General features: G+C 37.8%; 1 protein-coding gene across 1 annotated transcript in view; it reads right to left on the reverse strand.

Annotated features, from left to right (window-relative positions):
- LOC109706561 (synaptotagmin-5-like) overlaps nucleotides 1-23,229 on the reverse strand; it is a 36,088-nt gene extending 12,859 nt beyond the window's left edge. Inside the window, exons 1-10 of the mRNA XM_020227478.1 lie at nucleotides 22,778-23,229; nucleotides 19,638-19,742; nucleotides 19,502-19,552; nucleotides 19,202-19,322; nucleotides 18,085-18,206; nucleotides 10,285-10,386; nucleotides 10,127-10,201; nucleotides 9,958-10,037; nucleotides 9,710-9,860; nucleotides 9,115-9,345 (exon numbers count right to left, since the gene is read on the reverse strand). Coding sequence (XP_020083067.1) covers nucleotides 9,115-9,345; nucleotides 9,710-9,860; nucleotides 9,958-10,037; nucleotides 10,127-10,201; nucleotides 10,285-10,386; nucleotides 18,085-18,206; nucleotides 19,202-19,322; nucleotides 19,502-19,552; nucleotides 19,638-19,742; nucleotides 22,778-22,882 — 1,143 coding nt within the window. The 5' untranslated portion in view covers nucleotides 22,883-23,229. The remainder of the gene's footprint in view (nucleotides 1-9,114; nucleotides 9,346-9,709; nucleotides 9,861-9,957; nucleotides 10,038-10,126; nucleotides 10,202-10,284; nucleotides 10,387-18,084; nucleotides 18,207-19,201; nucleotides 19,323-19,501; nucleotides 19,553-19,637; nucleotides 19,743-22,777) is intronic.

The following is a 23,841-nucleotide window of genomic DNA, read 5'->3' on the forward strand; positions in this document are numbered from 1 at the left end:
TATATAGAGAGAGAGAGAGAGAGAGAGTCCAGCTATTATCCTCTTAAGAGAATAGAAGCCTTTGTTCTATCAAATCATTTTGGATGATCGGGACTTCAAATTGATAATTAGCACCGTTGAAATTAATCTACACTATTAGAAATATTAAAAAACAGAATTTTGTAATTTTTAAAAATCATTATCAAGTCCATCGAAGAGTCGAAAAATGAACGGTCAAAAACAAATGACCTTCTGAAAACAGATGTTAGACTTTCCCAATTTACGATCGGAGTTATTAAACATAATCTAAATAGTATAAAGGATTTTCTATCAAAAATTCAACCGGTTTGGATTACTCTTCACCGTTAAACAAGCAAATGGCTCAAATATGCCATCAAAAACTGTCAATTTTGCAATCCTTAGATCACTATGTAAATAAATTTTAAAATTTATAAAATTTAGTTCCTACATAATTCAAATATACTTTAGATCAACTTCAACGGTTCCGATCATCGACTTGGGATCTCTATCATAAAAATCGATTTGATAGGATGAGGGTCCCTATCCTTCTAAAAGGTTAGCAGCTAGATTCTATATATATATATATATATAGAATTAGGCTGGAATACTATTAGTAGTAAAACACTCTTTTTACTATCAAGTTTTTAACCCTTGGATGAAAAATTGTAGGGTTAGGATGATATTAGTCAGTTAGAGTTGAGTGGTCCCCCTAGGGTTGAGTGGTCCCCACTGGGTTATAGTATTTAATCCAATGGTTAGAAATGATGAAAAGAGTTGATCCAATGGCTAAAAAACTGGTAGCAACAATAGAATTTTGCTACTAATAGTAGCCCAGTCCGACTCTATATATATATATATATATATATATAGAGTTGGGCTGGAATACTATTGATAGCAAGGTTTTAAGTGCCCGTCAGCACGGGCCGTATCCACCGTGCTGTATCGTGCTAACAAGATACCAGCACGATACAGACATCGTGCCGATGGCACAGCTCAAAACACTATTCTTTAAATTAGTAAGTAATTTCCTCAATGAAGTTCAAACGATGTAATAAATAGACAAAATAAATAGTTAGAATATTTTGTTACTAAAGAAAATAAATATTTCATACCATTATGTGTCGACGCACAAGAATTTTTTTGATCGGCACGGCTCGTCACGCACCGCGCCGTACCGTGCCGGCAAGTTTCTGACACGACCCTATGCCACGGCACTTAAATCCTTGATTGATAGTATTTGGCCCTTTTGCTATCAAGTTTTTAACCCTTGGATAAGAAATTGTAAGGTTAGAATGATATTAGTTTCTTAGGGTTGAGTGGTCCCCCTATGGTTGAGTAGTCCCCTTAGGGTTTAGTAGTCCCCACTGGATTATAATATTTAATTCATTGATTAGAAATGATCAAAGGAATTGATTCAAAGGCTAAAAGCTTGATAGCAAAAAGAGGCAAATATTATTAATAGTATTCTAGCCCAACTCTCTCTCTCTCTCTATATATATATAGTTGAGCTAAAATGCTATCGGTAGCAAACGAACTCCATTGCCACCCATTTGTTTTCGATGATGAAACCTCCTAATTGACGATTGGCACTGTTGAACATGATCTATACCTGTTGAAGTATCTAGAAATCAAATCCCATGTTTTTCTGATATTAAGAAGAGAATTCAAATTCTTCTTATTCTTTCAATAATGAATTACAAAGATATATATACATAAATGTTTCTATAATAAGATATTTAATAAGGAAAGATATCTAAGGAAAAATGCCTAAAACTACGCTAGCTAAATAGGAACATAATATATACAATTTTGACTTCCCATAACACTCCCCCTCAAGTTGGAGCATAAATATTAATCATGCCCAACTTGTTACAAATGTAGTCAATCCGAGCTCCATTCAAAGCTTTTGTGAAGATATCCCCTAACTGGTCTCCAGTCTTGATATACCCTGTTGAAATGATCTTCTGTTGCATCTTTTCACGAATAAAGTGACAATCAATCTCAATATATTTAGTTCGCTCATGAAATACAAGATTAGAGGCAATATGGAGAGCAGCTTGATTATCACACCATAATTTAATGGGTTGTGGATTCTTAAGACCAACCTCATCCAATAATTGTTGTATCCACATTACTTCACACACAGATTGTGCCATAGCCCTGTATTCCGATTCAGCACTAGAACGGAGACAACACTTTGCTTCTTACTTCTCCACGACACCAAGTTACCTCCAACAAAAACGCAATATCCTGTAGTCGATCTCCTATCAACCTTTGAACCCGCCCAATCTACATATAAAAAGCATTCAATATTTGAATGTCCATGGTTCTTGTACAAGATACCACGCCCTAGAGCTCCCTTCAGATAACACAAAATGTCCCAAAGCTTCCCAATGAGTAATAGTCGGAGAAGACATAAACTGACTTAACACATTGACGGAGTAAGAAATATCTGGCCGAGTCACTATAAGATAGTTCAATTTGCCAACTAATCTCCTATACCTTTCTGGATCTTCAAACAATTCATCATCATTAGCTGTAAGTTGGAGATTAGGAGCCATTGGTGCACTGCAAGGTTTAGCCCCTAATTTTCCTGTTTCTGCTAATAAGTCAAGCACATATTTTCTTTGAGATAAGAAGATGTCTCTTTTGCATCTTGTAACTTCAATACCCAAAAAATACTTCAACATCCCGAAGTCCTTTGTCTGAAACTAGGTTGAAGAAAAAGCTTAAGAGATGAGATTCATATGGTATCAGTCCCAGTGATGACAATATCATCCACATACACTACTAATAGAATTATACCAGTCTCAGAATGTCTATAAAACATAGAATGATCACACTGACTCTTCTTCATACCAAACTCCTGAACTACTTCACCGAATCCGCCAAACCAAGCTCGAGGACTTTGCTTCAAGTCATATAAAGATTTTCGAAGTCTACAAACTCGACCTAACTCTCCCTGAGCAAGAAAACCAAGTGGTTGCTCCATATATACCTCTTCTTGAAGATCACCATGGAGAAAAGCATTTTTAATGTTCAGCTAGTGTAAAACCCAATGAGAGGTGCCGCCAACAAAATAAATAAGCGAATAGAAGCAAGTTTAGCCACAGGAAAAAAAGTGTCGGAATAATCAACCCCATAAGTCTGAGCATAGCCTTTGGCAACAAGGCGGGCTTTTAGGTGAGCTACAAAACCATCTAGATTCATTTTCACAATAAATACCCATTTGCAACCAATAGCTCGCTTATTGGCAGGTAAGGGTACCAATTCCCAAGTACCATTAGTGTCTAAAGGCATCATTTCCTCTTCCATTGCAACACGCCAGACAGGATGAGACAAAGCTTCCACAACAGATTTAGGAAAAGAAACCGACTCCAGAGAGGTAATAAAACAACAAGAAGATGATGACAAACAGTCATAAGAAACAAACGATGAAATAGGGTAAGTACACGTACGTTTGCCTTTGGGAAAAGCAATGGGAAGATCGCAAGGTCGGTGATAGTAGTGACTAGATCTTCCGACGAAGAAGCTGGTGGAGGATCTGAGTCAGGAGTCGCCAATCTCCTAGAATAGACATGAACAATAGGGGGGTCGAACAGTTGCCGATGGAGCAGGAATAGGTGTTGCAGGACTAGACACTTGTCTGATAGTGTAAACAAGGAGATCATCTACCTCCCCCTGACTTTCATAAATAGATGAAAGAGGAAAGAATAGAGTAGATTCAAAAAATGTAACATCTGCAGACACAATATATCGATCGAGAGTAGGAGAGAAGCACCGATACCCTTTTTGCAGATGAGAATACCCAAGGAAGACGCACTTAAGGGACTTTGGATCCAATTTAGTTACCTGTGGTCGAACATCTCGCACAAAACACGTACTACCAAAAAGACGAGGTTCAATAGGAAATAATGATTTAGATGGAAACAAAACAGTATAAAGAATATCACCATTCAAGACAGATGAAGGCATGCGATTAATCAGAAAACAAGCTGTGGAAACTGCATCAGCCCAAAAGTGTTTAGAAACTTTCATTTGAAAAAGAAGGGCACGAGCTACCTCAAGGAGATGTCGGTTTTTTCTTTCAGCAACTCCATTTTGGGATGGAGTGTCAACACATGAAGATTGATGAAGGATGCCATTCTGTGTCATATAACTGTGAAAATTTTCTGAAAATATTCTTTGGCATTGTCACTTCGCAATATACGCACAGAAACATTAAATTGTGTTTTGATTTCAATACAAAAGGCACAAAAAATTGAGAATAGTTCTGAATGATTTTCATTAAATATAACCAAGTAACACGAGAATAATCATCCACAAAAGTAACGAAATACTTAAATCCTGATTTGGAAACAATAGGACACGGACCCCAAATATCAAAATGAACTAACTCAAAAGGAGACGATGCCCGTTTATTGACTCTAGACACAGAAGGTAAACGATGATGCCTAGCAAACTGACATGACTCACACTCTAGACTGGACAAAGACTGAAACTGCGGAAACAATTTCTTCAAGGTGGATAACGAAGGATGACCCAACCGACAATGGACCTTAAAAGGAGTTAAATTACTGGAGCAAGCAAGAGACCTCGGCACCTGGTTGTCAAGGATATAGAGACCTCCAGACTCATGTTCTCTACCAATAATCTGCTTCGTCATAAGATCCCGAAACAAACAATGATCGGGAAAAAATGAGACAACAATTTAAAGCTCGGGTGAGTTTACTAACAGATAGTAAATTGAAAGAAAACTGGGGTAAACATAAAACAGATGACAAAGAAATTGATGATGTTGGGTTTCCAATGCCAGAACCCATGACACAAGAGGTAGATCCATCAGCTAAAGTAACAGCAGAAGATGTTATATGAGACTGAAAGGCAGATAAAAGACTAGAGTTACCTGTCATATGGTCTGTAGCACCATAATCAATGACCCATTTGGAATGGGAAGACACAAGGCATGATGTGGATTTACCTGACTCGGCGAGTGCAGTGACAGGGAAACTGGTGGGCTTTAAGGATGCCTGATATTGGGAGAACTGTGCAAATTCTTCAGCTGACACCAAAACAGTTTTCTCTGAGGATGGGGTTTTCTCCCAGGATGGGGTTGTATACTCCCCGGTTGCCATGTTGGCCATCTGAGATCGTTGGTTCTTATTTTGAAGTTTCAAACATGTGCGCTTTGTATGACCAGGTTCATGACAGTAATAGCAAACAACTCCAAAATCTCGATTAGAGGTAGTCTCTCCATGACGATGATTAGCTCTATTGGCAGTAATCCCTCTATTGCCCCCTCTACAATTATGCCGTCCATTATCATTGCGACTCACAAGCGCGCTATTAGTAGATTGAGAAAATTGAGGAGTCTCTACTCGGGTGAAAGTATCATGCAAAGAGGAAATCTCGAAGCTAGAAAGAATCTGAGATTTAGCTATTTCAAATTCTGGGGGTAAACCAGCAAGAAAACTCATAATCGCCATTCGCTCGCGTTGAACCTGCTGCACTTTTACATCAGGACTAAAGGGTAACAAAACATTAAGCTCTTCATAAACACGTTTAAAGTCCATAAAATAGGCTGTGAGAGACCTATCCTGCTTCTCAGATCGATAAAATGCCTTATAAACATCATATATGCGGGAGAGGTTCTCTTTGCCAGAGTATAAAAAATCTAATAATCCATCAATTCTTTCACAAACTCACAATGATTAATTAGACTAATTACCTCACTTTGAATGGAGTTCCTTAGTTGTAAGAATAACCGAGCATCTTCCCTCAACCAAGTGTGCTTTGTATCATCGTTCGGTGGATCGCTAGTTAGGTGATCATCCTTATCAATGCTTCGTAGATAAACACGAACCGTCTTGCCCCATTTGTAGTATCCCTAGTGTTTGGTTGCCCGTGAGATTTCAGCATATGAGGCTTGTCGACACATTTGGAAATTGTCGAGACAAGTCGGAGTCGTTTTGGCGCGAAATGAATGCAAAACGGACTCAGTGCGACGCGAAAGCAGAGTTTTGACATTGAAATCACAAAGTGCAGGTTTTCAGTGTTGAGTACTGGTACCCTGTGTGTGAGCTTATGGGCTGAGAGGCTGAGTACCGGTAACCAAATTGGGTACCGGTACTCCAACTGTATTTTTTTGAGTTGGTGAAGGTACTACTGTCAATATGTTAGTGGATAGGATTGCCACCTCACCATCCCTCATACCTATCCACTTAATTAATTAGCTGAGAACTTCTCTCTCTCTCTCTCTCTCTCTCGTGGTGGTGGTAGCGACTCGGGCTCGGGTAGATCGACGTCGACAGTGCGCCGGAGAGCCGCTCTAGCATGCGGACGTCGCGGTTGCGCCGTTGGAGGCCGGACGAGCGCGTGATTTCCTCTCCTTTTGATTTCTCGCCGTAATTGAACGAGCTTTTCGAGGTGGGTTGAAGTTTACCGAAATCGTCGGAATATCTTCTAAGCTTGAGCATTTGTCGACATGTACGGGACACAACCGTCCCGCCTGTCGAAGCTACACTAACTATCACCACGCTGGATCGTCAGTGGAGAGCGAGTCCAAACAAGACACAACGACAACAACGCAAAAGCACAAAGCCAGACTCCGGAGTGGCACTCGTGGGCGCCACCCAACCGAATATGCAAGCGCGTCTCTGCGAAGCTCAATCAGGCTCTCACAGGCTATAGTCAAAGCAAAAGGGTCTAACTGGTCCTACAATCAAAACTCACGTGCCCTTGGCACAATCCGATGCAAAAACAGCAAACCGGGTCCACCGTCAACCGCGACGGCATCCGACAGTTCGGAACAGTACACACTACTCTAAAATAAACTCGGCATCTTAGCACGAGCGTAAATTCATTCTACACTATTCTGGATATCCACCGCATACAAACTGCGGCGATACAAACAAACTACAGCTCCTAAAGTTAAATCTGGTAGTTTTCAAAAAATGACATTGTAGAAGTAATAGTTTTCTCCTAAGTCAAATCCAAGTCCAACATGTAAAACTATACTACTAGTTTAACTCCAAATTCAGATTTTAAACCTAATCCATGAATTCGAGTACTATCAAGAAAATAAACGCATGATACATGTCGACAAATGCTCAAGCTTAGAAGATATTCTGACGATTTCGGTAAACTTCAACCCACCTCGAAAAGCTCGACCAATTACGGCGAGAAATCGAAATGAGAGAAAATCACGCGCTCGTCCGGCCTCCAACGGCGCAACTGCGACGTCCACACGCTCGAGCGGCTCTCCGGCGCACCGTCGACGTCGATCCACCCGAGCTCGAGCCGCTACCACCACCACGAGAGAGAGAGAAAGAGAGAGAGAGAAAGAAGCTCTCAGCTAATTAATTAAGTGGATAGGTATGAGGGATGGTGAGGTGGCAATCCTATCCACCAACATATATAGTACCCTCACCAACTCAAAAAAATACAGTTGGAGTACCGGTACCCAATTTGGTTACCGGTACTCAGCCTCTCAGCCCACAAGCTCACACACAGGGTATCAGTACTCAACACTGAAAACCTACACTTTGCAGATTTCAATGTCAAAACTCTACTCTCGCGTCGCACTGAGTCCGTTTTGTATCTATTTCGCGCCAAAACGATTCCGACTTATCTCGACAATCTCCAGATGTGCCTCAGATGCTGAAATCTCACAGGCAACCAAACACCAGAGATACTACACCATTCCAGATAGTTGGAGCCATTGTGTTTGTGTTCTGTGATTTTAGTCATTACCGAGATTACATCGGCAATCACAGATTTTGGCTCACTCTTCATAGACACAGTTTCAAACATAGCGTCTTGGACAACGAGATCAAGTCACAAAGCAGCTCGCAGGGCTGCACTCTACACCACGCTGTGAGGCAAATAAAACAACCCTAGGTATGTCACTTAAGGATCAAAACAAGAACCAGATGCACGAACCTTAAACTGCAGCAGCAGTACTGATACTGTAGTGCCGTACTCTAACAATACTATAGCGCCGTACTGTAGCAGTACTGTAGCACCGTGCTGTAGCAGTACTGTAGCACCGTGCTGTAGCAGTACTGTAGCACCATGCTGTAGCAGTACTGTAGCAGTATGTAGTGGTAGAGAAAAGAAAAAAACGAGCAACGCCGATGAGATCCGGTGAGGGACAACACTGGATCGCTATACCCTAGAATTAGGGTTTAGCTCTGATACCATGAAGAAGAGAATTCAAATTCTTCTTATTCTTTCAATAATGAATTACAAAGATATATATACATAAATGTTTCTATAATAAGATATTTAATAAGGAAAGATCTCTAAGAAAAGATGCATAAAACTATGCTAGCTAAATAGGAACATAATATATACAATTTTGACTTCCCATAACAGTTCTGTTTTCCATCAAGTAGACACAAAATGAACAGCTGAAAATGAATATTCTTTAAAAAGTGATAATAGAAATCTTGTAATCAAGATCGAGAGTATAGATCTTGTTTTAAATAGTTTAAAGAATCTTCTAACCAAAATTCAATTGATTTGAATATCTTTACACCGTTAAACGAGAAAACGCCTCATATCGACCATTAAAATTACAAATTTTGAAACCCTTTAATCATTAGATCAACAATGTCAAAAAGATTTAAAATTTGGTTTCTAGATACTGCAAGTGGTATAGAACATATTCAACAGTGCCGATCGTTGATTTGGAGGCTCCATCATAAAAAACAAATAGGTGACAATGGAGCCCATTTGCTACCGATAGTACTATATATATATGTGTGTGTGTGTGTGTGTGTGTGTGTGTGTGTGTGTGTGTGTGTGCATATATTGAGCTCTATGCAAAAAAGAAAATCCCCTTTTATGGTCACAACAATTAGTTTTCCAATTCCGAATACACTGATATGTCAAATAAATACAATTCATCTCATTGTGCACTTCCTCTTATCAAAAGTAGTACTTCTAATAATACTGTACGAGCCCAAATTAGCAGCATAGATTCCTTCGCTTTTAAGTAGTGATGATAGTAATACTTTGAGGAAATAAAACTTGAAGATGACAAGATAAATAAAGTTTCCTGAAGAAAAACAAAATGGTAAAATCACTGAATTCATGAAATCACAAACTAACCTCGCCCCGATCTTTCTTGTCTCTTTGCACTTCCAAATCCTTTACAAGTTTCAACCAGATATCCTTCACTTTACCTGGTTGAAGATCCTTCAATCTTACTTGAGCACAGCCAATTAGTTCAGATGCCTGAACTCCATCATCATCGTAAATCTTCACTGTCAAATTCTGCGTATTTATATCTTCAACTATAAATTCAAAGTGCTCGTTCCAGATAGGATTTAAATCATTGTTCTGCAAGAAGTTAAATTCAATTAGAAAGATCAAAAGAAATATTTGTTTCTCCAAAAGCTGCAGAATTAATATTTGCATATGCATATCTCTCCCTGCAATATCTCAATTTTCACATATGCTCTTCGAAAGCTTAGGTCCTTACATATATCTTTCCTAATATAAAATCAATTTGCACTTGAGTTGTATAACTCCCCAGCTGCAGATAAGGGTATTTCTATAAGAATAAGAATCCAGAATCCACACTTTCATGGGGTCCAAGTATAAATCCAGATTGTAAAGGGGCATACAAGTAAATAGATGATTTGCAAGGACATATTTAAAATCCCCACATTAGAAAACTGAAAAAGGTTCTTTGGAGACTTACGATAATTTTACTAGTCTTCATTCTATCACGCAAAGGGCGTATGTACAAAATTGCAAATGGATCAGATTTTCCTACGAGGTCTTTGTTTGTCAAGTCTCTTGCTTGCACAAGCTTCACTTCCAATGTCCCAACAGGTTTCAACTCCAGATCACTAAGATTATTACCCACAGAAAGTTAAAGAACTGTTACTATTATTCTGGAAACACAATAACTCCAAAATGTATGTTTTATTGTTGCACAAAGTGTACCTATAATCTCCAGGTAATATTGGAACAACTTTACGGACAGGCCATGTCAAAGTGTCTTCAACAGCATCACGAATAGTTCTCTGGACAGACAAACACATTTTATTGGCAATTTGACATTAATTAATTCATAATTTAAGGTATGGACAAGGAAAAAGCAGGAATACTGAACCTCAATAGCATCAGAAATTCCAGGCAAAGATGAAATTTCCCCACCGACAACCTTCAACTTGAAATCCAGCTTTTTCTACAACAACTCTTTATATCTTATATTTCAAGTGACTGCCAATGAAATAAAGAGAAATAACCGGATACGCAAGGATACTGCACCTTCTCTCTCAAAGAATAACAGACTGCCCCAAAGCATGGAAACTGATCCACTAAAGGCCTAAAGATTAAGCGGAAAACACCCGTGAAGCCAATGTCCTTTACCTGTAGTACAAAATAGATAGGTAAGGATTTAAAGTAAAAAGCAATAATAATAATGTTAAGTAGGACATACAAGATAGCAGAGACAACCAATGTTCTCCAAATACTTAAGCTACCAAACAGTGTTTTTCTAATATTATAAATTCAACACTCTCTCTCATGTCTGGGCTCTAGATATTTTGATAAACCCAAAAGGTTGATGAATTAAATGGGAGAAAATTTAATGAGAGTAGGGGCTTAGTGGGAATCGAACTTAGGACCTCCTGCACTAGTACCACGTAAGATAATTTGAAACAACCGATGTCTCCAATAGCTTAAGCTACCAAAGAACAATTTTTTTAACATTATAAATTGAACAGGGAAAACAGATTGGTACTATTACAATAATAAAAAACTTCAAGAGTCTAAACAAAAGGTATCCCAGGTTTTCATCAAATGAACATATGAGTCCAATAAGAAGTTTGTTTTATTGTTTCTAGTCTTCAAATTTGGTCCTAACTAGAGCATTATCATTTTCCCTAAGGAACACATCAAAGTCCTAACCCTACTCATGGTCAGTGGAGTATCAAGTGATAATCTAGAAAAGAAACATATATGGTTATTCACCACAAGTAAAAGTGATATCTGCTAACAAAGAATAGCAATTATGAACCAATATAACAGAGAGTGACAATTTTTCAAAGTTCTCAAGCTTCAACTGGTCCAACAAAGAAAGATCTAATTATATGCTTCAACATCTTTTCCTCATGTACTAAACTTCGACATTTGGCTGGTATGTTATCACTTTCTGTCAAAGTATTGCTCAAATTTTGATTTCTTCAAAAAGCTATATCTTATGAAGTAAGTCTTCGAGATTGATAATAGAAGAGATGCTGAGCGATGATGCTTATATGTTGATATATCTAGCTTGCTCTTGTACATGAAGATACTGATGTATATGTGTGAGGTTGAGACTAATGTCACACATTCACATATTACTGTAGATTTAGTTCATTTAGATTTATATTCTTTTAGGTTCATATATGTTTTCAGTTTGATGTTCCCTCAACTAGTTACTTTTTCTTATTTACTACTTTGCTTGCATTGATTATCTCACACCCGACAATGGTACCTGTTACTATAGCATAATAAAAGATTATTGCTTGTGGATATGTGGCATCCTGCTTCCCCTTGGTCTATGGCGTAAAATTAATAATGTGGTCCCAACTTGCAAAAGTGGAAAATAAGTGGGTTTTCTTGTTGGGGAAAGGCCATGAAACAAAATATGTTTGAAATTAATAGTTTGTCAATCTTCTCAAACTTTCTTTAGGGGACAAAGGTTTCTGAGATATGTATGTGCTTGGAATCATAAATTCCAGTTTTCAATTCAACATAGTAACATAACGCAGCAGGATTGTTGATTCCTTGGCATCTCACATCCACACGAAAAGTGGGAATTTATAAACTATGCCTCATCTTAGAAATCTTGCACTCCCACAGTGATCGATGCTTCTTGGGCAAATATGCCGTTGGCAATACTAAAAAAAAGCAAGGAACACCACCTCTGCACTTGTTGCCAAAAACATCGCCCGCTACCACTGCCACCACCACAACTACTGCTATCGCCGTGATCATTACCGTCACAATTCCACCACCATCACCACTATCGTTGCCACAACAACCCCAAGACCACAACCTTTGACGGCATTATAGCTTCAGCCACCATAACCATTACCACCAGCTCGTGTATTATTGCCATCACCATTGAAGCCATGATTAACTTTGGCATCACCAACACTTGTGCCAACATAAACACCACCAGAGCCATCACCACTGACATCTTCACTACCACTAGTTCACTAATCACTTCTTTACAATTATCACCGGCATCATCTAATATCAATATCACTAAACTTTGCCTTTGAACTTGTTAGGATTTGGTTAGATTTGTAGATTAATTCTAGTTGGATAAGAATTAATATTTAAATCTGTTGGAGAAAAATTAAGATTTAGATATTAATTAGAGTATAAATCTAACTAGATTAGGATAAATATTTAAATCTAATGGAGATAAACTAAATATAGATTTAAATATTTATTAGAGTAGGAATCCTAAATATACTAGGATTTGGGTGCGTTATATAAGCACCATGTGCGGTGCTTTTGGAGGGGGAGTACGGCGAAAAAGTTGAAGCTCTTTGGTGGGTTGTACTAGAGAGAGAGAGTTGGCCGATTGCATGCACCTAGTGCATGGGTGCATGTGAGAGAGAGAGAGAGTTGCCTTTTAGATTTATAAAAGACAAGAGAAAGGTAGAAGAGATTCAGAAAGAGGGCTCGCGTTGTAGCTGCTCTGTTGCAGAAGAGGAGTCAGGTGTATTATTCTCTTATTTAATAAATCTTATTTTACCCGCATATTTTCTGTTTTGGTTTTTTCTCTCTTTTGTGATTGTATCAACTTTTGCTAAGAAGACGAGTTTATGGTAAAAACCCGATTTGACCCTCCCGCTGTGGAATCCCAACAATCGGTACCGGATCCACAGCAGTCGGTATCGGAGCGGGTTGCGGATTCACAAGATCCGGTACCGGGGCGAGTATCGGATTTCCAACAATTGGTATCAGAGCTGAACGTTACCGATCTACTGGAGAGATCGACGGAGATGGCCACGAAATTCAAAATCAAGAAGTTCGACGGCAAGAACAATTTCGGATTGTGGCAGATTAAAGTACGGGCGATCCTCGTACAACAAGAATTAGATGAGACGTTGAACGAGAAAGAGGCGAAGCCGGCGGAGGTCACGGATGCGGCATGGCTGAAGATGGAGCGGAAGGCATTGAGCACGCTTCATTTATCATTAGCAGATGAGGTTCTTTACAACGTAGCCAGCGAGACGACATCGACAAAGTTGTGGAAGAAATTAGAAGATCTGTACATAACCAAATCCTTGACGAACAGGTTGTATCTGAAGCAGCGACTGTTTACGCTGCAAATGCAAGAAACGGCGAGCCTACACGAGCATCTGAACGAGTTCAACAAGGTGGTAACCCAGTTGACTAGTATCGGAGTCAATTTGGATGACGAAGACAAGGCGCTGATTTTATTATCTTCGGTACCGGCGACATATGAGCATCTGGTGATCACGTTACTTTATGGCAAGGAGACCATAAGTGTGGAGGCGGTCACAGCAGTGCTTCTCTCGAACGAGATGCGAAAGATGATTAAGTAGTCCGGCACGCAGAGCCGTGATACTGCTCTAGTGGTGAGAGCAAAGAAGGAGGTGAGAATATCGGTGACTGGAGATCGACAGAAAAAGCCGCTATCCGAGGTGGAGTGCTTTTACTGTCATAGGAAAGGGCATATCAAGCGCAAATGTCAAAAACTTCAGGATGATTTGAAGGAGTTAAAGCGACAGAAGGAGAAAACTATTGTGAACCAGGATGAGACGGTATCAGTGATGGCGCAGGCGGTAGAGTCGGAGATGATCGATTCTGATGTGCTGTATGCGGCGACTGGAGGTGCGAACATTTCGGATGATGCGTGGGTGCTCGATTCGGCGTGTTCCTTTCACGTATGCCCGGAGAAAGAGTCTTTTGCCACCTATAAAGCGATCAAGGATGGAAAAGCTCTAACGGGTAACGGGACGGCGTGCAAAGTTTTGGGAGTCGGCACGGTGAAGATCCGAATGCACGATGGGATCGTGAGGATGCTAACAGGTGTACGGCACGTTCCTGGATTGAAGCAAAATTTGATCTCGTTAGGCGTGTTGGACTCGAAAGGTTGCGATATTTCAGCTTCAGGTGGAACTATGAGGGTCCGAAAACGAGATCGGGTCGTGTGTGAGGCGAATAAGTGTGGGAACTTGTACGTTCTGAACAGGAACACAGTCAGAACGGGAGCAAAGACGGTTTGGGTCCCAAAAGTTCGCGGAGGTGCAGTCGCTCGTGGCGGAGCGACAGATGTGGCGACATCGAGCGGAAGAGACAAGCTCAAGATGGAGCTTGCATGGTGAGCTCAACGCAGCGATTGAAGACTACAAATCCAACAAAGGTGGAGATTGTTAGGATTTGGTTAGATTTGTAGATTAATTTTAGTTGGATAAGAATTAATATTTAAATCTGTTGGAGATAAATTAAGATTTAGATATTAATTAGAGTATAAATCTAACTAGATTAGGATAAATATTTAAATCTATTGGAGATAAACTAAATATAGATTTAAATATTTATTAGAGTAGGAATCCTAAATATACTAGGATTTGGGTGCGTTATATAAGCACCATGTGGGGTGCTTTTGGAGGGAGAGTACGGCCAAAAAGTTAAAGCTCTTTGGTGGGTTGTACCAGAGAGAGAGTTGGCTGGTTGCATGCACCTAGTGCATGGGTGCATGTGAGAGAAAAACAGAGTTGTCTTTGAGATTTATAAAAGACAAGAGAAGGGTAGAAGAGATTCAGAAAAAGGGCTCGGGTTGTAGCTACTCTGTTACAGAAGAGGAGTCAGGTGTAATCTTCTCTTATTTAATGAATTTTATTTTACCCGCATATTTTCTGTTTTGATTTTTTCTCTTTTTTGTGATTATATCAGCTTTTGCTGAGGAGACGGGTTTATGGTAAAAACCCGATTTGATGCTTCCGTTGCGAAATCCCAAAAATCGGTACTGGATCCACAGCAGTCGGTATCGGAGCGGGTTGCGGATTCACAAGATTCGATACCGGGGCGAGTACCGGATTCCCAACAAAACTAACACCAGATCCACTGCTGTTGTTTAGTCGTACCAAATGCCACTGCAGCCACGGTTACGACTTGAGTTCTTATTATATTGTGCTACTACAACTTTTTCCACCACCAACACCACCTCTGATGTCACCATTCTCATTGCTGCTGTTAAACTGTGCCTTTTTAGGCACTAAGAGCATTAAGGTAACTTATATAAGCTCATAGTGTGTGACACCTTCGATCCTATATATGAGATATAATAGGACTAAACCACTTAACCCAGCTATAGAATTTTGGGCAGTGGCTAGGGTCAAGAGGTTAAGAGAGTTAAGAGTGCTAGGATTAGAGTAGTTCTAGAATGTGTGACCCCTTGGGAAGAAGTCGCCACATAGAGTTAAAAGATTCATAGAATGTAACATAGAGCTACCAAGTCCATGGAGCTTTTTTAGGGACTTGGTGTTTTGCAACTAGCGGGTTATTTTTTGAGGTACTTGGTTTCCAAGTCTTTAGTACAAGTGGTTTCCAAGTCTTTATTACAAGTCATGTTTGACATGGAGCAAGTGTGAGGGTTTAAGTGCCCAACAGCACGGGCCGTATCCACCGTGTCGTATTGTGTCAACAAGATACCAGCACGATACAACCCCAGTGTCAATGGCACAGCTCAAAATCCTCTTTTCTTTAAATTATAAAATAATTTTCTCAATAATTTCAAGAGATTTGATAAAGATACATAATAAACAATTAAAAAATTTTGTTGCTAAAGAAAATAAATATTTCATCCCATTATGTGTCGGCACATATGTATTTTTGTGACCGACACTCATCGGCACTGCCCAACACCCATTGTGTCGTACCATACCGGCAAATTTTCAACATGACCCCGTGCCACGACACTTAAATCCTTGCAAGTATCATAGCATAACCTATATATTGATGCACTTGGGGATAATTAAGTGCAAGCGTGGCTAATTAATTAAAGATCGGTTTCTTGTATAGGTTTTTCATACGATGTTGACCCCAAGGGCGTCGAAGAAAAGTGCGGCCAACTAAGATGTTCTAGCTCAAATCTCGATGCAACAGCAACATGAGTATCTGGTTGTGATAAATTATTATCCTTAATAAATTCTCTTCTCTAGTTAACGTATAGAAAAGTTCTGCCCTGACATTTTCTTTAAGACTTTACATAGCACAACAGAAGGGTGGGTTTCCCTATAAGGCTCATGATTTTGGTTTTGAGGAACACATAAAGTTGAAAGGTAGGGATGGCAATAGGGAAGGGGGAACGGGGCCTTTCCCTGATAACAGGGGAGGGGGGACAGGGCCCTTCCCCATCCCTATTCCCCTTTTCCACGATTTTTTAGAATCCATGTCCTTGCCAAATCCCCGCGAATAGGAAAAAAAAATTTCCACCCATCCCTGTCCCTGTCCCCGTGGGGACCCCACAGATTTTTTAAAAATCAAATAAATTATTTTTTATAAAATATAATTTAATTTTTAATTCAAATTAGCTTAAATTTTATCCAATTATTAAGTTTATTTTTTTCAATGTCAAATTATTAAACATGGCTCATCAAATTACTAAAAACGTATAGCAATCTAATATTATTTAACTAATGCATTATATAAAAAAAATAAATATGTTTAACATATTTAACTAAATTTAAAACATATTAAAAATAATAAAATTAGCAAATGAGCTGGAATGTTACTAGTAGCAAACGAGCTATAGAGTTGAGCAGGAATGCTACTAGTAGCAAACGAGCTATAGAGTTGAGCTGGAATGCTACTAGTAGCAAACGAGCTTTGTTGCCACCCATTTGTTTTCGATGATAGAGCATCCAAATCGACGATCAACACCGTTGAAAATGATCTATACCACTTGAAGCATCTAGAAACCAAATTTCATGCCTTTCCAATATTGTTCTCTTGTCCATCAAGTGGACACAAAAATGAACAGATAAAAATGAATATCCTTTAAAAAGTAATGATAGGAGTTTTGTAATCAAGATCAAGATTGGGGATTTCGCCGTTAAATGAGAAAACATCATCAATGGCCTTATGATCGTCTAACTAAAATTCAATTTATTTGGATATATTTACGCCTTTAAACGAGAAAACATTCATATTGACCATTAAAATTATAAATTTGAAACCCTTTGATCATAAGGCCAATGATGTCGAAAAGATTTGAAATTTAGTTTCTAGATATTTCAAGTGGTATAGATCATGTTTAACGGTGCCGATCGTCGATTTGGAGGCTCCATCATCAAAAACAAATGGGTAACAACGAAGCCCGTTTGCTACTTATAGCATTCTAGCTCAACTCTATAAATATATTAATAACTATAAAATACTATAGTGTATTATTTTGTAGGGATTGGGGATTTCACAGAGCAGGTAGTATCCCCGTCCTCACCCTGTTCCCATGAATATGGGGAACTTTTCCCCTATCCCCGTCCCCGTGGAGTCAAAATCCTCCACATCCCCAGGTCCACAGAGAAAATTGCCATCCCTAAACAAATGCGACCACCGCCACCACTATCATCATTTACCACCATCAAATTTTTTGTTGTCACGGCTAATATCACAAGGACACATTACCACCTTTATCTTCGTAGTCACCACCATTGGGGTTATGATTCATGTGTCTTATCTTAAGTGTTATAATGATTGAACAAAACACAAATAATTTATTAGAGAACTTCCTAAACTGCAGACCAAAATACATATTCCAATAAACTAGGAATCTAATTCTTCAAACAATTATTCCTAGAGAAGTGATTTCACGTGTGTGACTTTGATTTCATAAACCAAGTGGCCCATGAGATTATTTAGATCTTTCAGCTCAAAATCAGTTAATTTTTTTTCGATTTTATCAATACAACAGTTGTACTGTGTTGATAGGCATGATGCTATGCACCAAGTAACACAAATATCATGGAAATCTTCGAGTTCTACATTATGTTCCTAATGCTTCACCTATAAAATGCAAACAGAGGGTAAAAAATTCACCTGTATTGGAAGTGACAAACCAAGTTTTGTTCGAATATCAAGTACAAGATTTGGGTTTGCATCCCAGTTTAACTCTAAGTCCATGGTGATCCCAGATTCATCATCTTCAATTATTGAAACCCCTAAATATATAATACATGCAGGTGGTTTTAGTGTTGTAATAAAACTACAAGTTATGGCAGGAGTGTTCACTAAGTAGTAATTCACATAGTAATAAGTAATTGATTAATGTAATATCATGTATAATGTATATGTCATTACACAATTCTGGTAAGTTCTCACAAGATTAAAATGATAATATCGCGGGGAAAAAAGAAAAAGAACACAAGATAGTGCTTCATTTGGCAAGTATAAACTGTAGATGTCGTTCCAAGTTCAAACCTATTAGAACCAATAAGAGTAGGAGAAACCTTAGGTTTCTAAGACAAAATATCATAGAAACAACAAGTGCTTTAATTTAAGCTTCCTACAGTTTCCATGAGGCCCAGAGAAAGTAAAATATTGTAGAAATATTTATCATCCTTACGTAAAAAGAAGGTAAACTTCAATTTGCCCCTTCTAGCTCAACCGATTTGCGCATCGCCACCCTAAGGTTTGAAAAGTTACACCTTAGTTTTCTTTTTTGCTTCATTACATGCAGATAAAAACTCTCAATAGTGAGTGAACTAAAGAGGTCATCTGAACTTCTCAAATCATTAGAAAGTTAATCAGAATCCTTTAATAAAATAACTTGTAGAAGTATGAGTTGTACTACGATCTATCCTTCTTATGACTTGAAAAGGAAAGGACTGAATTGCATGTGAGCAAAGTCACAGTTCAAGCATAGCGTGCACACAATCAGAGGTAAAACTGCACCTATTACAAATGGGTAAAAAACTGCATGCCTACAGTGTAATTGGAGGGAAAATCTGCAGGTTGATGATTTAGAATTATATGAAGAGTTCAAGGCGTACAAGTAGCTTGTTTATAGCTTTTTAAGGAACTAGCATATTAACGGAAGCATAATTCATGTAAACTTTATGATTAAATATGAGATATCACTCTGCAAACAATACTTGGGAATAAATATGAGTAAAATAGATATGACTACACAAACCAGGAAAGGTTCAAAACCCACCAGTGAATTGGGGAGCAACAGTACCAAGAGTTAACTTTGAAAACTTGAGGGAATCTAAGATGGCAGATCTATATTGTTCAAGAACTGGCTCAACGGAGCTTCTTATCAACTCTGATGCTGCCTGCAGCAACCATAAAGCAAATGCAACAAGATTGTAATACATGAATTACAGTTTGGTATTTCACCAACTACACTAACACTAACAACACACAGAAACACCTAAGGGAAGTATACAAAATGCAGATGCAACAGACGCTTAAGTGCGTAGATCCTAAGTTGCAAGATAGAACAAAGGAGCACCTCATTCACGTAAGGCCAGATTTTTATGAGCTCTTGATTAAGCCATTTCAACTGCAAGATGTAAAAAACCACTATCAATGTCTAGACAGGCCTCAGAAAATGAAACACAATAACAAGCAGAAGATAACCAACATAACTTCTGACGGCTTGAGAAAACAACCCATGAAGGGCACAAATCAGCAGGAAGGATCTTCCTTGAATCTTCTACAGTCATCTTTGAAAATCTTGCCAACGTAGCAGCCTAAATTAAAAGATAGGAGACATGTTTAGTTATTGCAGCTTAAACAATAAAACAAAATTCTCATGCAAAATTTTGATGTCTTATGGTACAAGATGCAACAATCAAATCCACTACAGTAATCTGCCTGCCAGAAATTTACTGGAACACATTTGTTAACAAGAAGTTTGAAGAACGTCTCTTCATCAACAAAGGCCTAGTTTCCAAATGCATTGTACAAACATGTCAATTTTCTGCTTTAGACGCATACAGGAGTCCTCTCACACCATGAGCACAAGTCAAGAAGCAAAACTATTTTTTGTAATTATCAAGAATATCAACAGAAAACGTGCAGATGTATTTTCTAAAGCAATCGTAAAAAGTCGATTGAAATAATGCTTCGTCACAAGGAGAGCAGCTGATATTGGAATTTGAGAAATAACAGATATCCTTGAAAAAATGAACTTGAAAAGTGTTGCTAGAATTCATGCCCTAAAATGCTCACTTAATTCCAAGGATGCACATGTTTGCTGTATAATTTTTTGTCTTAACTAACAAATACCATTAGTTGATCTTCTATCTGATAAGATAGCTATTGGCTGCAAATGGGTTTATAAGGTAAAGACACGCCCTAATGGAACAATTGAGAGATATTAGGCTCGACTAGTAGCAAAAGGCTATTCACAAGAGTATAGCATTGACTAGGAAGAAACCTTTGCTCCAGTTGCTCATTTGCCATCAGCAGGAGCACTTTTGGCAGTCGCCTCTGCCCATCAATGGCGATTGGCGAATGCATCAAATGGACGTTAAAAATGCATTTCTTAATGGAGAACTTGAGGAAGAAGTGTATATGAAACCTCCACCTGGAATTTCTCATCAATCTCATAAAGTCTGTCGTTTGCGACTTTGCGCCGAGCGCTGTATGGACTTAAGCAAGCATCACGAGCTTGGTTTGCCAAATTTAACTCCACGATTGCTACACTTGGTTTACACAAAGTGCACATGACTCTGCACTTTTTCTTCAGTGTACTCCAAGAGGTATCATTTTGCTTTTGCTATATGTTGATGATATGATCATTACTGGAGATGATTTTGCTGGCATGTCAGTCTTAAATTGTTCTCTTAATAAAAGCTTTGATGAAAGAGTTGGGCTCTATCCGATATTTTCTTGGCATTGAAGTAACTCCTACTTCTTATGGTTATATCCTTCCTCAAGTCAAGGATGCATCAGAATTGATTTCTCAAGCAGGTATTTACTGATGATAATACAGTTGCTACTCCTCTTGAGATTAATGCAGAGATTACATCTACAGATGGAAAGCCTCTCAAGGATGCAACACTTCATCGTAAACTTGTTGGTTCGCCTCTCAAGGATGCAACACTTCACCGTAAACTTGTTGGTTAGTCTTATTTATTTGACAGTAACTCGTCCAAATATAGCTCATGTTGTACATCTCGTCAGCCAATTTATAGCAAATCCTCAAACCCTTCATTCTGTAGCAGTCCTTTGCATTATTTGTTACCTTAAAGATCTCTTTTTCAACAGTTACTTCTTTCTAAAAAATCTTCACCCAAATTATGAGCTTTTTCATATGCTGATTGGGCCAGGGATGTTAATGATCGTTGCTCTACAATTGGATATTGTTTGTTTAGAGATTCGTTAATCACCGGACATAGTAAGAAACAACCTATTGTTGCTTGTTCAAGTACAGAAGCTGAATATTGGGCTTTGGCTGATAAAACTGCAGAAATCATTTGGTTGTACTGGCTACTTGCTGATATGGGTGTACATATTGACATGCCAGCATCACTTCATTGTGACAACAAAAGTGCAATTCAAATTGCTTAGAATGATGTGTTCCACGAAAGAACAAAGCACATTGAGATTGACTATCATTTTGTTTGTGATCATGTTCATCGTGGGACAATTAACTTGCAACAAACGGCATCAGTACATCAACTTGCAGATCTTTTTACCAAGTCTCGATCATCTTCTCATCTTCATATTTTGTTATCCAAACTCAAGATGATACCTCGACCACCATCTTGCGTTTGAGGGGGAGTTGTTAATGTACATATTTAAATATATAGTAATATTAAGGCAGTGTTTGGTTCGAGAACAAGGGTGGAATAAGCCCTTGGTCCCCTTTTTGTTCCCAAACGAGAATTTTCGTACCCGAGAACTACTCCTATAATAAGCTGGTATAAGGCTGGAACTCCAGTTCCATCTTTTTCCCTAGAACAACCTTGTTCCCAAGTAGGAACAAGGTTAATTAAAGCCTAAATTTAATTTTAATTATGATATTAAATCATTAATTAATTTAATTAATATATTTAAGTCATTATCCATTGCTTAAAATAAAGTAATTAATTAATTTATTACTTATAATTAATTATCTAATTAATTATTAATAATTTAATATGTTTATCTATAAACTAATATTTATATTGATCAATCATTAATATTTTTATTAATCTAATTAATTTTTTTACTAGTTATCTAACTAAAATAATTTACTAACTAATTAAAAAGTTAAATTACTTTTTATATTTAATTAATTAATTAATATATTTTTATTATCTTATACAATATTCATAGTTAATAAAAAATAATTTTAATTTAAAAGTATAACTCTTATTCCCCTTGTTTCAATCTAACCATCCAAACACTATTAACTTATTTCTAGGAACAACCCAATTTTCATCCAAACACAAAATTAATCTAGTTCTTGCTTATACCTGAACTTGTACCTATTTTTGGAATAAACAATTCTTACGTATACCCAGACCAAACGCAGCCTTAATGTACCCAATATTTACACATCTATAAAGGAGTTAGTGTTCTCTTTTCAGTATTCGTGTTAGAGAGTAGGGAAGTCCATTCACCGGCGTATCTAATTACATAGAAATTTGCGTTTGGACAAAAAAAAAAAAAAAAAAAAAAGAAAAAAATGACTAGGCCTACAGTGTCGATGAGTTAATCAAGAATCAGCAGCAAGTAAAAGTAGTGGATTAAACAGATGGGCATCAGTAGCGGAGAGGATCTTGAGATCCATTACCAGCTCGCGGCGTTGCGCGGATCGGGAGTTCTGGGAGCGAGCGAAGGCGATGACGAGCCCGATTCCGAAGGCGACCCCCAGAACCAAACCAAGGAAGAACGACATTACTCGCCCCACCACCTCTCTCTCTCTCTCTCTCTCTCGCGGAACAAGGAAGAAGAGGCAGGGAGAATTAGTAAGAGAAAAAAAAAAAAAAAAAAAAAGAAAAAACCGTCGTACTAAATAAATTAAGTAAAGTGGAGAGAAACTGATGGTGCCTTCCCCGGCCAATGCCGGCGAGAGTAGGATTGGATGAAAATAGTACGAGTTTTAGTAATTGTAGGGGGGTTTTTTTTTGGAGTACTTGAAAAGGGCGACGGAAAGCGAGAGACGGTGAGAGAGAGAGAGAGAGAGAGAGAGAGAGACAGGGCGGACTAAACGCCCTTTTGACAAGTGCCAAGTGAGAGAAAGGATGAATGGGGAAGTAGAGGGTTTTGCGGGATCTTGTAATGGAAGAAATTAGGGCTTTTTTTGGCTGGCCCCCTTGGAAAACATGGTATGGAACGGGCCGTTTGGCCTAGCTTCTGCAAAAATACTTTCGAAAAGAGTAAATTTGATTTGGAGATATACTTTCGATTAAAAAGTGTAGAGTGTTTGGCTAAATTTAGATAAAAATAATTTTTCAGAAGTTATTTTGAAAAAACTGTTTGACAAATTTTTTTTATGTTTGCATAAATTAATATTTTTATTAAATTTTATTTTAAAATAATTTAAAATCTAAATTTATATTTGAATTAAAATTAAAATTTTTAATTTTCAAAATTGTACAAAATTTAAAATTTGATATTTTAATTTAAAAAATAATTTAAATTTTAAAAATTTAAATTTAAATTTTAAATATTTAAAATTTAAAATAATTATGAAATTTCAAATATAAAGTTAAATTTTACAAATTTAATTTTAAATTTTAAAATTTTAAATATTTGAAATTTATATTTTGTAGATTAAATTTGTAATTTAAAATTTTAAAATTTTAAAATTTTAAAATCTAAAATTTCAATTTTTAAATTTTATCTTAAATTTGA

Source organism: Ananas comosus, linkage group 2 (genome assembly GCF_001540865.1).
Source record: "Ananas comosus cultivar F153 linkage group 2, ASM154086v1, whole genome shotgun sequence".
In the NCBI taxonomy this organism is placed as follows: Eukaryota; Viridiplantae; Streptophyta; class Magnoliopsida; order Poales; family Bromeliaceae; genus Ananas; species Ananas comosus.